Source organism: Lates calcarifer, linkage group LG3 (genome assembly GCF_001640805.2).
Source record: "Lates calcarifer isolate ASB-BC8 linkage group LG3, TLL_Latcal_v3, whole genome shotgun sequence".
Taxonomy (NCBI): Eukaryota; Metazoa; Chordata; class Actinopteri; family Centropomidae; genus Lates; species Lates calcarifer.
Genome location: NC_066835.1, coordinates 4,143,563 through 4,158,338, shown reverse-complemented (window position 1 = coordinate 4,158,338; position 14,776 = coordinate 4,143,563). Strand labels below are relative to the sequence as shown.

Below are 14,776 nucleotides of genomic sequence, written 5' to 3'. Positions count from 1 at the left end.
AGAAAGTTCACAAACAAGGCAGTTTTCTTTGCTCATGTAAAGCTGACATTTTGGAGATACGTTGTTTTCACAGCATAATGTTGTCTTCAAATCTGAAGACAGCATGTCCTTTTTTTGTACTTTTATAACTTGTAAATGTCACATACTGAGTGTAAGCTGCTTTATTTTCACGCTCTGGAAAATCACTGCGTGATGATATTGAAACAGACAGCAGCGGGAGGTGTATCCGTCTTGTTTCTATCTAACATGCGACTTTAGTTTGTTGGATTACAGCCATCATATTTTTTTACTCACATGACAGTTACGTCGACTTTCGTATGGGCTGTTATTCTTAGAGCGTACAAATGATCCGCACCCGAGGAATCCGTTTTTCCTGCAGTGTTGCTGCTCACAGCATCGTAACAGCTCCCACGGTAAAAATGAAGCACATGTTTGGATTAGACTCCAGTACAACCACAAGGACTGACAGAAGGATGACGAGTGAATTTAATTTCAAATACGGATACTGGAATTTGTACAGAAGACTACACCTGGTGGCGTTATGCGTTTATTATTATCATTTTTAATCGTCAGACTTTGGAGCAGAAGTGGAGGACTTGGAGCCCCCTCAGGTGTTCATTTTACTGACAGAAGAAATCGAAGAAAAAATGTCCTCTCTCATCATTAATGTCTGTATGGATTTTGGACACCTTTGCTTAAACCACGCCCTCCCACATATGTGCGAACCTCCTCTCATCTTCCTAGAATTTGTATCCCGTGAATCAATTGTTGTTCATCATTCTCCCGTGCTCTTTACTGGTATAAAGGTTTTGCCAAACTGGACTAGACTGGATTTACTCTGTGATCAGGTAGGAGAAAAGGGTACAGTGTTACTCATAATGAATGAAAACATTTACAAGAATCTAGTAAAAAGTTATGATAATAATAATAATAATAATAATAATAATAATAATAATAATAATAATGTCATATAATAATTTAAAAAATTATGCTCGTATAAAAACTCAATCCTGCAGTCCTTACACAAGACGTAATGCATTCTGTGATGTTCATTTCCTTACTAGCAGCTGTATTTTGCTGATGTAGTTTGAGTCTATATAAATGGATTGTGTAGTGAGATATCCACTACCAACAAGCCTCATATTGTTTTGTTGTTGATCATAGCTGATAATAAACATTATATGTTTCTCTTTTTCCCTCTGATTCATGAATGTAGACTTTGTATTTCACCGTGCACACACTTTGCCTACAGATTGCCTACATCCAAAGCCATCCAAACAAGATTCCCAGTCACGAGCTTCACCCAGGCAAGACGATGACAAAACAAAGGGTGCTCATTTTCCTATTCTGCGTCATCAGTGTCTGTGTGTTTTTGGGTGAACATGTGCCAGAGAGGCTTTGGGAAGACTTCCTCCAGCATCAGGACACAAGTCGCTGTGCTTGTGAGAAATGTTTATCAGATGAAGATCAGTGGTTTACGCAGCGTTTGAATAAATCAGTTGAACCATTTTTGTCATCAAAATACAAACTCTCAGAGGATTCTTTCAGGTGGTGGACGGTGAGTTGGCAGGAAAACTATCAGGAAGTGAAATTTAATCATCACTGCAGTCACTGCTTTATTTTTCTGCATGCTTGCCAACATAATACCACAAAACAACTGGTCTAACAGCAGTTTATTTTTGATATGTCAGGGTTTACAGGCCGAAAAACGCAACTTCGATTCCTACAGTACAACAGTGAACACCCTGTTTAAAATGTTCCCACCCAGTCCATCTCTCATAGAGCCAAGCCCTGGTCATTGTAGAACTTGTGCTGTGGTGGGAAATTCTGGTAATTTGCTGGGATCACATTATGGACCTCTGATAGATTTCAATGATGTCATCATAAGGTAAATTTTTAGCAAAACAAAACTGAACAGTTATTAGAGACACTGGGATAAACACTGTTTCTGTCAAGGACAGTAATGTATGAGTCATATCCTTCTTTGCTATTTAGAATGAACAATGGCCCTACCAAAGGTTATGAAGCAGATGTTGGGAAAAGAACAACTCATCATATTGTATATCCAGAGAGTGCCTCGGACTTAGATAACACCACTCATCTTGTGTTGGTTCCATTCAAGATACAGGACCTTGAATGGCTCATTAAAGCCCTCACTACAGGATTTTTTGGAACGTGAGTAATATTTTTATTATAACTACACATGTGATCATTTGTTCCCATCTGTATGTAGATCTAATGTATCCAGTATTAAGTAAATATATAGTAATAATGAAATACATAAGTACATATATAATAAATAAATACAAAATTTAGTCAAGTCAATTTTTTTTCATATAACATCAAGTTACAACAAAAGTTATGGCACTTTTCATATTAAGCAGGTCTAGACCACATTCTTTATAATATTATATGCACAATGACAGACCCAACAGTTCCCACCATGACCAAAGACCGAGTGACAGGGGCAGGGAAAACTTCCTTCAAGGAGGCAGATACCTCAAGCAGAACCAGACTTCAACCTGTTGGGTAGAGAGAGAGGGGGGTGGGGGAAACCATATGGACCACACACTGATTCCATATAAAGATAATAATAGTAATAGTAATAATGGTAATGACAATTAGCAGCCGCAGGAGGCTTAATATGCAGCATGACCATGGAAGTGAGAAATAATACCTTTTCAAAACTCAGGAAACTGTTATAAAATGTTAGTTTGGGTCATTTTTATTTTATTCCAGTAGTTTTTATTTCAAAGTTTCCTTTTCCCAAATGGCATTTTCCAACTGTCTACAGCAACACATTCTTACTACCAACTTATCACATAATGAGGCATGGTCAGGACCCTTTGGCATACAAAGCACACGACTGTCATACCAGAGACCAGGATTTGCATCCAGAGACAGGAGTCTGTGGTCTGGTTTAGGCAACAAAAGCACTCTGGTTAAGGTTTGGGAAATAATGGTGGTTTTAGTAAGCTCCTTTTGATTGCTTTGGATTAAGATTTTTCCCTCTTTGCATTTCACCCTGAGAGGTGTCTTTGAGTACCTTGGATACCTTTAAACAAACGAAACTTAACACTACTACAGGTGCTGTCATTACAACTACTTAACTTACTTCTGCTATATCCTATTGTTAAGTTGGTAGGTTGTTGAGCAGGACTTTCACCTATTAGACTGAGAAGTGCCAGTCTGGCTGTTGTGGCAGGAAGGTTTGCAGAGTATTTGGACTACCTAGCTAAAACAGGAAAACAGCCAAAAAATGAAATCAAATGAAAACTATTTCCTTCACATACAGTATATTCCCAGGCATTTCTATCATCTTCTCCTGTTCAGTTTCAATTCTAGTCGTGCAGGCTATTATTCAGTGAATTTACATGCACTGAAGTAACTGGGTTACAGTCACTTTTTTTAAAGATTATTTCTTAGGATTTAATGTAAACCGGTAACCTTGTGTCTGTAACTGTGGTAGGGAATTAAAGCAACATGATTCCCTTTGGTCGTGTTCCCATGGTGAGCACTAATTTGTCTACTATGTAAACAGGTAACCAGGCTTCTAATCACCTGTTTTTTTAGTACGCATGTGCACAAAATACAGCAGACAGAAACCTAGCAGCAGAGCAGCTGGATGAAATGAGAGCTCATTACACAGGGTGACATATCTTTGTATTTAAAATAATTCCATCCAAATTCTGACTGAAACTCATACCAACACTTATAGCCTCTATAAGTGTAAATAAATCTGTCCCCATGCAGAACTTTTGACTATTTGTTAAACTCAGACTCAGTTGAGCAGTCCTCTGCCTGCCTGTCTTCTCTCTGTGGCGTCAGAAACTTGGGACCGAGACACCATCCTCTATCACAACTACAGTAAAAATAAACTAGGAGTGCTTCCAAAATAAGGTCAGGGGTGGGGCAGAAATCTGATTACTGACCTGTGGCATGTATCCACAATTACGGTAACCTAACTGGTAAGATGAATTGTGCCAGTTAGTAAGCAGACTATTCGTAAGAATTGACATTTATACTAAGTAACCCTCCAGCACTCAATTTACATACAATGCAAATATTCAGTGCCAGTGCGATAAGCAGTGAGCCCTTCAAGTAGGCAAGGCAAAAAGTAATGACTGACGGACTGTAGTTTATGTCCTGTCTCTAACAATTAATGTTGTTGGTTTATTTGTTAAACCATAACCATGTACTTTCCCAATGCTCAACACATGACAGACAGTACAAGAAAAGCAACACATTTCAACAACCATGAAGCTCTGACAAGCCTCAAGCTGCCTCTAATAATCTTATATCTAGTAGGTGTTGAGGATTGGCTTCCCTTCCAGTTTGAGCTCATAGTGACCAGCATTTATGTGGGCAAGAGCATACAGGACTGCCTCTTTTACTTGTAATTCTTTGTAATTTTGTTGTATACATTTCTTTGAAGAGTCTACAGTTTGGTTTATCTTGAGATAAGAACATTTCATGTTATTTCCTACAGGTCATACATGCCAGTAAAATCAAAGATCAAAGCTAACAAGGATCTGGTAAGTATTATTTTGAATGAAATCAGCAATAAACTTTTTTTGGCTGCAAAGGTAATGGTGCATAAAAATAAATTTAAAGGCTAATTCTGATTTATAACAGGTGATGGTGGTCAATCCAGCGTTCATGAGATATGTTCATGACACATGGCTGGAGAAAAAGGGCAGGTATCCATCCACTGGCTTTATGACTTTGGTTATTGCCCTGCATATTTGTGATGAGGTAAGTGAAATTATTCAAATTATTTTAATTATTAAATTTTAGTTGAGCATGTCACCAGTGTTGTAAAGGATTGAGATTAAAAGTTTGGAGGCTTTCTGTATTCACATACCAATGCACACCGAAAAGGTTTATTGGTCCCTCTACTTATTCCTCCTGTGTATACTAGAGCAATGACTTGTTAATGTGACCACACCTTTACCCCTTTTTCACCAACATGGAGCTGGTCCTCTTCCAGTTTGCACACCAAATTTTGAACTATTCAGAGCATTTTGACCAAAAATAATTGGTGTGGAACCTCAACTGGAACCATAAAACAGGTTGGAAAGAGGATGGTGAAGGCAACATTGAAGAAAGCATGTAAGAAATTGCAGGAAAAAAGAACACACAATGATCTTCCTATGAGTATTTGTACCATTATTACAGACATTTGCTGGTAAACAGTGTGATCCAGCATTGTGCATTGTGCCCTCCATTAATTAACTTGATTACAGTGGTTCCTCTTTAAACTGGTGGAAATGCAGACTGGTTGACTGACTGAATCCTGAACAGAACTGGTCCAAGAACCAGAGCAAGTTTGGTTTAAAAAAAAAAAAAAAAGGGGATATATTTTTCTTTGTTCAGTGGAAGACACTAAGTTCATCCACCCTGACTTACAGCTTACTTTAGCGTTGCATGACTTGATAGAGCTTTCTTCTGCTAAGAGTTAATGTTCAGATGGGTTAGTTTTAGTCAAACACATGTGCCAAAAGTTGGATGACCATTCCTATGGAAAGCCTACTGGCTTATTATTCCAATCTTCATGTTAAATGATGTTGTGATCTTCATTAGTCCACGCAGTATCAGGTTGTGCTGTCGTAAATCTACTGACCCCTATGACAGATCATACCATTCTCTAATATACCTTTTTAACTGCCTTTGAATCCACACCCAAGCAAAGAACAGATTCTTAGCAATGAAGCCTTAGTTATGGTTTTATTATATGTTCATTTTTGTTTTCCCTAGGTCCATGTGTTTGGTTATGGAGCAGACAAAGATGGAAACTGGAGTCATTACTGGGAAAAACTACAAGACCGAAAGTTAAAAACAGGAGTACATCCTGGAGGTCATGAGTATTCAATTATCCAGCAGCTAGCTGAGCAACAAAAACTCAAGTTTTATACTGGATGGTGATCATTCTGTCAACATTAAAAGTATTTAAGCCATGATAGAACATCCTTTACAAAACAAAACAAGACTAGTAAGAATGGGCCTTATGCAACAACTCTGGTCTGACTCACTGTCTAACCCTGGACTAACCATTATTAAACTAAAACTGAGTGGAAAATTATCCATGATATAAAACCACACATTTAAGGAATCTGACTGATCCTGCTGGGGATGTTTTTTAGGCTACTCAAATATTTCAATGGGCTTATGGAATGAAAATTTATCACATACAAGGAAATGTTGGACAACAGCTTTTCTATGCTGCTCTGTACTTGTTTGCTTGTACTCAGTTTTTCATTTTTTATTGTTCACTTTTGTGTTGTTGACGGACACTGTTGCAATGCAATACAGAACATAAATGAATGAGTTACTCAGGGCTGAGAAAAACATACACATTTGTATGTGCACACACATAACTAAATCCTCTGACAGTCATATGCCACCTTTGAAGGAGTGTTATTTATGTGTTACTGACAGTCATACTATGAAATATCAACGTTATGTATATTTATTTATAAATAGGCAATAATCCATTAACTGAAGAAGACTGGCATTTACAATGGATTCAAATCCGTATCATCATGTTATTTTCCTCTTGAATGTACCATTAAAACAGTTTTTTTTACAAGGAAGATAAAAGGTGAGGTAATGGTAAATTGTAAATTACTGAATGTATTTAACTAATGTGAAAGGGTATCCGGGGCAGTCTTCTCTTAACAAGAGCAAAAACAACGAATCTACCTAAACCTTTTGGTTTTGTCTTTCTTTCTTGCTGTATTTTTCTAAAATTTTACATTTTTAATGCAAAGCACACTGAATTTATCTGTAACGAATATGGTATATTAATAAAACTGCTTTAATCTTGCCATGGTAAAAGTTTCAAATACTAACTATGAATTTGTGTCACAGTTATTTATAGGACAGCTTCAGATAATGAATGAAGTGAGTTAATCACATTACATTACATGACATTCATTTGGCAGATTTTTTTGTCCAAAGCAAACTATAATACTATACACAAGTAATATTTTTTTTTCATCTAGCAAATAATAAATTATGTAATAATTATTTAATAATTAATGATAATTTGCTCACTAAAAATAAGCCACATAAATTGCTACATCATAATGCACTCAACCAATAATGGCCTATAAGTTCTTTGATAGGAATCTGAAATCTTTGGACAGTAAGAAGACACAACTTACTTGTCTCTCAGTAAATAAATCAAACAGGATTTTCAAATTGTCAGAACGGAGTTTGAGAGTTTGCCATATCATCTGTGTATGTCCTCCACATGCAAATCATAGACAGGGAAATAAATGTATTTTCAGTGTTGCAGAAATGATAAAATACAGTTATAAATCCCACATCTCTGACTGTCTGTCTACTGAATTACAGGATTTAAGATTAAGCCTATCCTGCTGTCATTATATATGCTGAAACATAGAGGGTGCTCTTGGACAAGACATTAGATATGTTCAGTGGAGTCATGGTATAAGAGAACACAGCCCTTGTTAATGGATTCCACCTTGCCTGTTATTAACATAAGATAAGATAAGATAATCCTTTATTAGCCACTCGTGCGGCGCCATTTTTGGCTGTATGGTTCCCCCCATGCCTCCTCTCCACTGCTGCAGCTGTGTTTTTGCTTATGTTCAGCTGTCTACTGACGATCTTGCACCCTTTATGAAGTCTTACTATTTAGTTTCTTATTGTTAAGGCAGATCTTTACCAAGTGGAGCCATTAGACATTAAACACACCTGAGAAAAAGCTATAAAGCTATAAAACAGAGGTTGTTTTATAACCCTTTTCAATTAGCCTAAGTTGGAATTCACATGTGTGATCAGATTTGTTGAAGTGATAACAGATAAATTGACTTTGGCTGCAGTGATCTTTCTTTTTTCTTTTTTTTTCTTTCTTTTTTTTCAACTTATATCAGCAACTTACTTAAAATATACAGTTATTACGAGATAGCACAATTTGGAATCATTTAACATTTTTGTGATAATGCACAGGGTTCTACTCAGTTTTGTTGTGCACTGAATAAATTTGGGTTGGTACAAAGCACAAAGAGTAAAGATACAATTGAGAAAAAGATCAAGATCTTCTCCAAACCTGGCTCAAAACGGAAACCAAGCCTATGAGCCACTAGGTGGATACATGGCTTCTGTCCTTACCACAAATCTAAAATGACTTGTAAGTGTGAACAATTATTTTCTGTAGCCTAAATACAAGACAGCACAGTTCATTATTGAACGACTCACACGACACAATTACTAACATCTCCACTTTCACTAGTGCACCGGACTCTGCTTTTATTACCTCAGTGACTGCTCTGTATATTTTTAAGATTTTAATATTAGTGTCAAAGACCCCTTGTCCGCCCTACTTCTGATTCCCTGGGTCTAGAATGTGGCTTTAGTATATTGAAATACTCTGGAATAACTATGTGGCCATTGACTCAGCACTGTAGGATCTGTGAGTTGGTTGTTGGAGTCATAGTGGAGATGTGGGCAGTTATAAATTCCACAGCCATTAATGAGAATATTCAATTCAATTAAAAAGACTGTGACTGTGGCCTGATGACATTTTTTCCCAGCAAAATTTACAAAATTACAGATGCAACTCAGCAAAAAAAAAAAAAAAAAAAAAAAAAGACAACATGACCACACGTTTTCAGTCCTTTGTGTCTGATACTGAGCTGCTGGAATTGCATATGGAGGGTGATACCAGTCATTCCAAACACTTGTGTTATCTCAACAGCATAGTTATTGCTGGGAGCCTCAAGCTTTTTTTCTCTGATCTGTGTGTGCACCAGTGTTGGTTTACTATTCCTAGTCCACAACCATATCTTTTGTCTTGTGTAGCATTATGCAGAATTTATTTATTTTAGGATTTAGGATTTTCTTTCTTTTGTCTTTGGAATACCTTAGCTACCACTAAACAAATGGAACTTAATGCTACCTCAACTACTGCTCTTGACACATAGTCTGTTTGTGTGCTAAAATACTGTTTAGCTGGAAGGTTTGCCAGGTAGGATTTTATGTTTCCTTTAACCCTGCAAATTCAAAGCATCTGCAAACAATGGTAATATAATACTTCATTTTAGAATGACAGCAGAATAGCTCCACATTGCTTTCAGTGGTGAGACTGGTCCATGTTAGCTTGCCACAGGAGCTAAAGGTGGGGGCTTGTTAATGAAGGAGGTTTGTTATGCACCTTATAACATCTGCACCCTCATCCTTAACTCATGCTCACCACACACCACTGATATTATTGATTATCACACACCATGATGTAATTATTTAATTCAGCACTTTAATATTTATGTTTGATTTGTTGATATATTTAACATTTTGTGGTATTTCCAGCAGTTCCTATGCAAGGGTGAGATTTAGTATAAAAAACTAGGGATTTGGTGAGTATTGTAAATGTACTCAACAACAAAATGATACTTGGAGCAGAAACAACTGCAGTGGCTCATGAGTGTTATTTAAAAAACAGATTCTGGATCACAACAGGTGTTTGTATTTAATCCAGAAATTAAATGTGGCTGGGAAAGAAAGGCAGTTACTATCCATTGGTGTTATGGCTGTGGTTCTAGCCCTGCACATTCAACAGTCAAATTCAACCATTGCACCATAGCCCCCCACCCCCACCCCATAACATGCAGTAGTATCATAAAAAATATACAAAGGGCACATATATTAAAACACAAACTAGAATCTCTGAAGAAGATGTTTGTAAAATTACAGAGAGGAGCAGTAAATGCAAGGGAACAGAGGAAATCTGAGACCTGGAAGAAGTGTCTACTGAGGTGTATCCCTTAAAATATTATCAAAAATTATACTATTATTTATCATCATTATATAAATATTACATAATAAATCCACAGAACCACTTTTATTATATTACTGCATAATAACAGTAGCAGTGATAATATTTTAGTGATATTTCTGATGACTATGGAATACCAGAAGTGTTTATTATTATCCTTGTTATGTCATGTGGTCAGTATCACTCAGTGCTGCAGAGGAGTCTATTTCTATTAAACGCGCGACTTTAGTTTCTTGGATTACAGACCTCATATTTGTTTAATCGTGTGATAGTTACATGGACTTAAAAATGATCCGCACCAGGGGAATCCGTTTTTCCTGCAGTGTTGCTGCTCACAGCATCGTAACAGCTCCCACGGTAAAAATGAAGCACATGTTTGGATTAGACTCCAGTACAACCACAAGGACTGACAGAAGGATGACGAGTGAATTTAATTTCAAATACGGATACTGGAATTTGTACAGAAGACTACACCTGGTGGCGTTATGCGTTTATTATTATCATTTTTAATCGTCAGACTTTGGAGCAGAAGTGGGACTTGGAGCCCCCTCAGGTGTTCATTTTACTGACAGAAGAAATCGAAGAAAAAATGTCCTCTCTCATCATCTACCTCATGTCTGTATGGATTTTGGACACCTTTGCTTAAACCACGCCCTCCCACATATGTGCGAACCTCCTCTCATCTTCCTAGAATTTGTATCCCGTGAATCAATTGTTGTTCATCATTCTCCCGTGCTCTTTACTGGTATAAAGGTTTTGCCAAACTGGACTAGACTGGATTTACTCTGTGATCAGGTAGGAGAAAAGGGTACAGTGTTACTCATAATGAATGAAAACATTTACAAGAATCTAGTAAAAAGTTATTATTATCATTGATAATAATAATAAATAATAATAATAATAATAATAATAATAATGTCATATAATAATTTAAAAAATTATGCTCGTATAAAAACTCAATCCTGCAGTCCTTACACAAGACGTAATGCATTCTGTGATGTTCATTTCCTTACTAGCAGCTGTATTTTGCTGATGTAGTTTGAGTCTATATAAATGGATTGTGTAGTGAGATATCCACTACCAACAAGCCTCATATTGTTTTGTTGTTGATCATAGCTGATAATAAACATTATATGTTTCTCTTTTTCCCCTGATTCATGAATGTAGACTTTGTATTTCACCGTGCACACACTTTGCCTACAGATTGCCTACATCCAAAGCCATCCAAACAAGATTCCCAGTCACAAGCTTCACCCAGGCCATGACAAAACAAAGGGTGCTCATTTTCCTATTCTGCGTCATCAGTGTCTGTGTGTTTTGGGTGAACATGTGTCAGAGAGGCTTTGGGAAAACTTCCTCCAGCATCAGGACACAAGTCGCTGTGCTTGTGAGAAATGTTTATCAGATGAAGATCAGTGGTTTACGCAGCGTTTGAATAAATCAGTTGAACCATTTTTGTCATCAAAATACAAACTCAGAGGATTCTTTCAGGTGGTGGACGGTGAGTTGGCAGGAAAACTATCAGGAAGTGAAATTTAATCATCAATGCAGTCACTGCTTTATTTTTCTGCATGCTTGCCAACATAATACCACAAAACAACTGATCTAACAGCAGTTTATTTTTGATATGTCAGGGTTTACAGGCCGAAAAACGCAACTTTGATTCCTACAGTACAACAGTGAACACCCTGTTTAAAATGTTCCCACCCAGTCCATCTCATAGAGCCAAGCCCTGGTCGTTGTAGGACTTGTGCTGTGGTGGGAAATTCTGTTAATTTGCTGGGATCACATTATGGACCTCTGATAGATTTCAATGATGTCATCATAAGGTAAATTTTTCACAAAATAAAACTTTGAACAGTTACTAGAGACACTGGGACAAACACTGAAAAGTTTTTTCAGAAAATAAAAGTTAAAATTCTAACAATCCTTTAATCTATTTCTGCCAAGGACAGTAATGCATAAACTGTATCCTCCTCTGCTATTTAGAATTAACTATGGCCCTACAAAGGTTATGAAGCAGATGTTGGGAAAAGAACAACTCATCGTGTCATATATCCAGAGAGTGCCTCGGACTTAGATAACACCACTCATCTTGTGTTGGTTCCATTCAAGATACAGGACCTTGAGTGGCTCATTAAAGCCCTCACTACAGGATTTTCTGGAACGTGAGTCATGTTTTTATTATAACTACACATATGATCATTTGTTCCCATCTGTATGTAGATCTAATCCAGTATTAAGTAAATATATAGTAATAATATATAGTAATAATGAAAAATCTTAAATATATAAGAAATAATGCATTTTAAAACTCAGGACACTGTTAGGAAATGTTAATGTAGTTTTTTTTTAAGTCACTGTTGGTCACTTTTATGAAATGTTATTGTCTGTAATTATTATTCAGTTCCAGTTGTTTCCTTGAAGATGTTCACCTCATCTGAAAAGTTTCATCAATTCTAAAAAAGTTGGCCACGGTGTGACTCATTTATGGATCGTTGCCCCATCCTGCTAGCATCTGAGTCGTTAGGATCACATGGGTCGAGGTGTGAATGGGGATTAATTCTCCTGGGTGAGGATCTCAGGACTGCATTATAGGTATGATACTTGGTGTCGTAAGGGTTTAACACAGTCCTGAGATCATTACCCAGGTTATTTAACCCCCATTCAATTCATTTCAATTTTATTTATATCATGCAGAATCACAACAAAAGTCATCTCAACGCACTTTTCATACAGAGCAGGTCTAAATGATACTCTTTAAAATATGGTGTTTACAGAGGGAGACCCAACAAATCCCACCAAGAGCAAGGACTGGGTGACAGTGGCAAGGAAAAAACTTCTTTAAGAGGCAGAAACCTCGAGCAGAACTGGACTCAGAGAAAGAGAGGTGCAGAGAATAGCAGCAGAAGAACATAGCATAACATGGATTTCATGTAAAAAAAAGTAAAGTTATACCAATACTACAGTAATAGTAGTGATTAAGTGATAATTAAAGTAATAATTGCAAAAGTAGCAATAATACTAGTACTAGTAATGTCTAATTATAACAGCAGGTGTTGAGTGGTGTTGTAGAGCAGCCGGAAGCTTGTCAGACTCTACAGCTCCAGAGGCAGAAGTACCTGCAGAAGAGGAGAGAGAGACGGAAGAGCACAATACTATGGGAAAGAGAAAATATTGAGTTAGTAACATGTAATATGGGATATGAATCCATAGTGATAGAGAAAGAGAGAGAGAGAGAGAGAGAGAAACTCAGTGCATCATGGGAAATCTCCCGGCAGTCTAGGCCTATAGCAGCATAACTAAGGGATGGTTCAAGCCTGAGCCAACCCTAACTATAAGCTTTATCAAAGAGGAAAGTTCTAAGCCTACTTTAAATGTACAGAGGGTGTCTGCCTCCCGAACCGAAACTGGGAGAAGGTTCCACAGTAGAGGAGCCTGATAGCTGAAGGCTCTGCCTCCCATTCTACTCTTGAAAACTCTGGGAACCACCAGTAAACCAGCATTCTGGGAGCGCAATGTCCTAGTGGGATTATAGGGACTATGAGATCTTTGAGGTATGATGGTGCCTGACCATTAAGGGCTTTGTAGGTGAGGAGGAGGATTTTGAATTTTATTCTGGATTTGACTGGGAGCCAATGTAGAGAGGCTAACACAGGAGAAATATGGTCTTTTTCTAGTTTCTGACAGTACTCATGCTGCAGCATCAACTGCAGTCTTTAGAGACTTGTTGGGGCAGCCTGATAATAATTAATTACAGTAGTCCAGCCTGGAAGTAACAAATGCATGGACTAGTTTTCTGCATCCTGTTAAGACAGAAAATGTCTAATTTTGCCAATATTACACAGGTGAAAAAATCCTAGAAATTTGTTTTATGTGTGAGCTAAAGGACATATCCTGATTGAAGATAACTCTAAGGTTCTTTACAGTGGAGCTGGAGGCCAGGGCAATGCCATCTAATGTAACTACGTCATTAGAAAATGTCTTTCTGAGGTGTTTGGGACCAAGAACAATAGCCTTGGTTTTGTCCAAGTTCAAAAGTAAAAAGTTGCTTGCCATCAAAGTTTTAATGTCCCTAAGGTATGCCTGAAATTTGGCTAACTGATTGGTTTCATAGGCTTCATTGACAGATAAAGCTGTGTATCGTCTGCATAACAATGGAAATTTATAGAGTGATTCCTGATAATATTGCCCAAGGAAGCATATACAAGGTGAAAAGAATCGATTCAAGCACTTCATGTCTAATTTTTGAGTACATGGAGGAATTGTCGTTAACATGCACAAACTGAAGCCTATCAGATAGATAGGACTTAAACCAGTTTAGTGTGGTACCTTGAGACATGAGACCCTAACAACTCATATGATGTCGGGGTGGGGCAGCGACCCACCTTTTGGATGAGAGGTGAAACGTCTTCAAGAAACCTAAAAGAAGTCCAGTTGCCTTCAACTTCAGCACTTAAGACTATTTGCTTTTTAGATTGACAAAATGGTCAGTTGGATAAGGGACATGATAAAAGTCAGTCTGCAGCAACATATTCTCACTCCCAGCATTACATGTAGATGCATGTCATGATCCCTTGCATCACTTTTTAATGCAGTGGGTAGCCTTTTAGCACCACTTTTCAGTTCACAGGATAGATTACAGCATAAATGAGATGCTACACCTATGGGAATGGTGAGCATACAAAACGCACAACTGTCACATCAGAGACTGGGGTTGCATTCAGAGTCCTGTCTGGTTTAGGCAACAAGAGCACTTTGGTTAAGGCTTGGAAAAAAATTGTGGGTTTTCGTTAAATATAAATAAACTTATTATGTCTTAAGTCACTGTTAACCTCTTTTTTTTCAAATTTATTTGAAAAGTCCACACTTTATTATCTTGAGTTATATAACAGCATCTTGAGATAAAGTTGCGAATTGAGAATAATTCTGCTCTAGTTTGATTTGAACATTTCATCATATTATTTCCTACAGGTC

The 14,776-nt window shown here is 37.3% G+C and overlaps 1 protein-coding gene and 1 long non-coding RNA gene across 2 annotated transcripts; both read left to right on the top strand.

Annotated features, from left to right (window-relative positions):
• Positions 1–461: 461 nt before the first annotated feature.
• LOC127139031 (uncharacterized) lies at positions 462–11,045 on the top strand. Its single transcript, XR_007808854.1, has 3 exons — positions 462–611; positions 10,353–10,594; positions 11,003–11,045. It is a non-coding gene; the product is annotated as an uncharacterized LOC127139031 (long non-coding RNA).
• LOC108900355 (CMP-N-acetylneuraminate-beta-galactosamide-alpha-2,3-sialyltransferase 1) lies at positions 605–6,851 on the top strand. Its single transcript, XM_018701349.2, has 7 exons — positions 605–848; positions 1,253–1,558; positions 1,692–1,888; positions 1,996–2,175; positions 4,490–4,535; positions 4,636–4,755; positions 5,758–6,851. Exons 1-7 carry the CDS (start codon positions 648–650, stop codon positions 5,923–5,925), a joined length of 1,218 nt encoding a protein of 405 aa, XP_018556865.1. The 5' UTR covers positions 605–647; the 3' UTR covers positions 5,926–6,851.
• Positions 11,046–14,776: the final 3,731 nt, after the last annotated feature.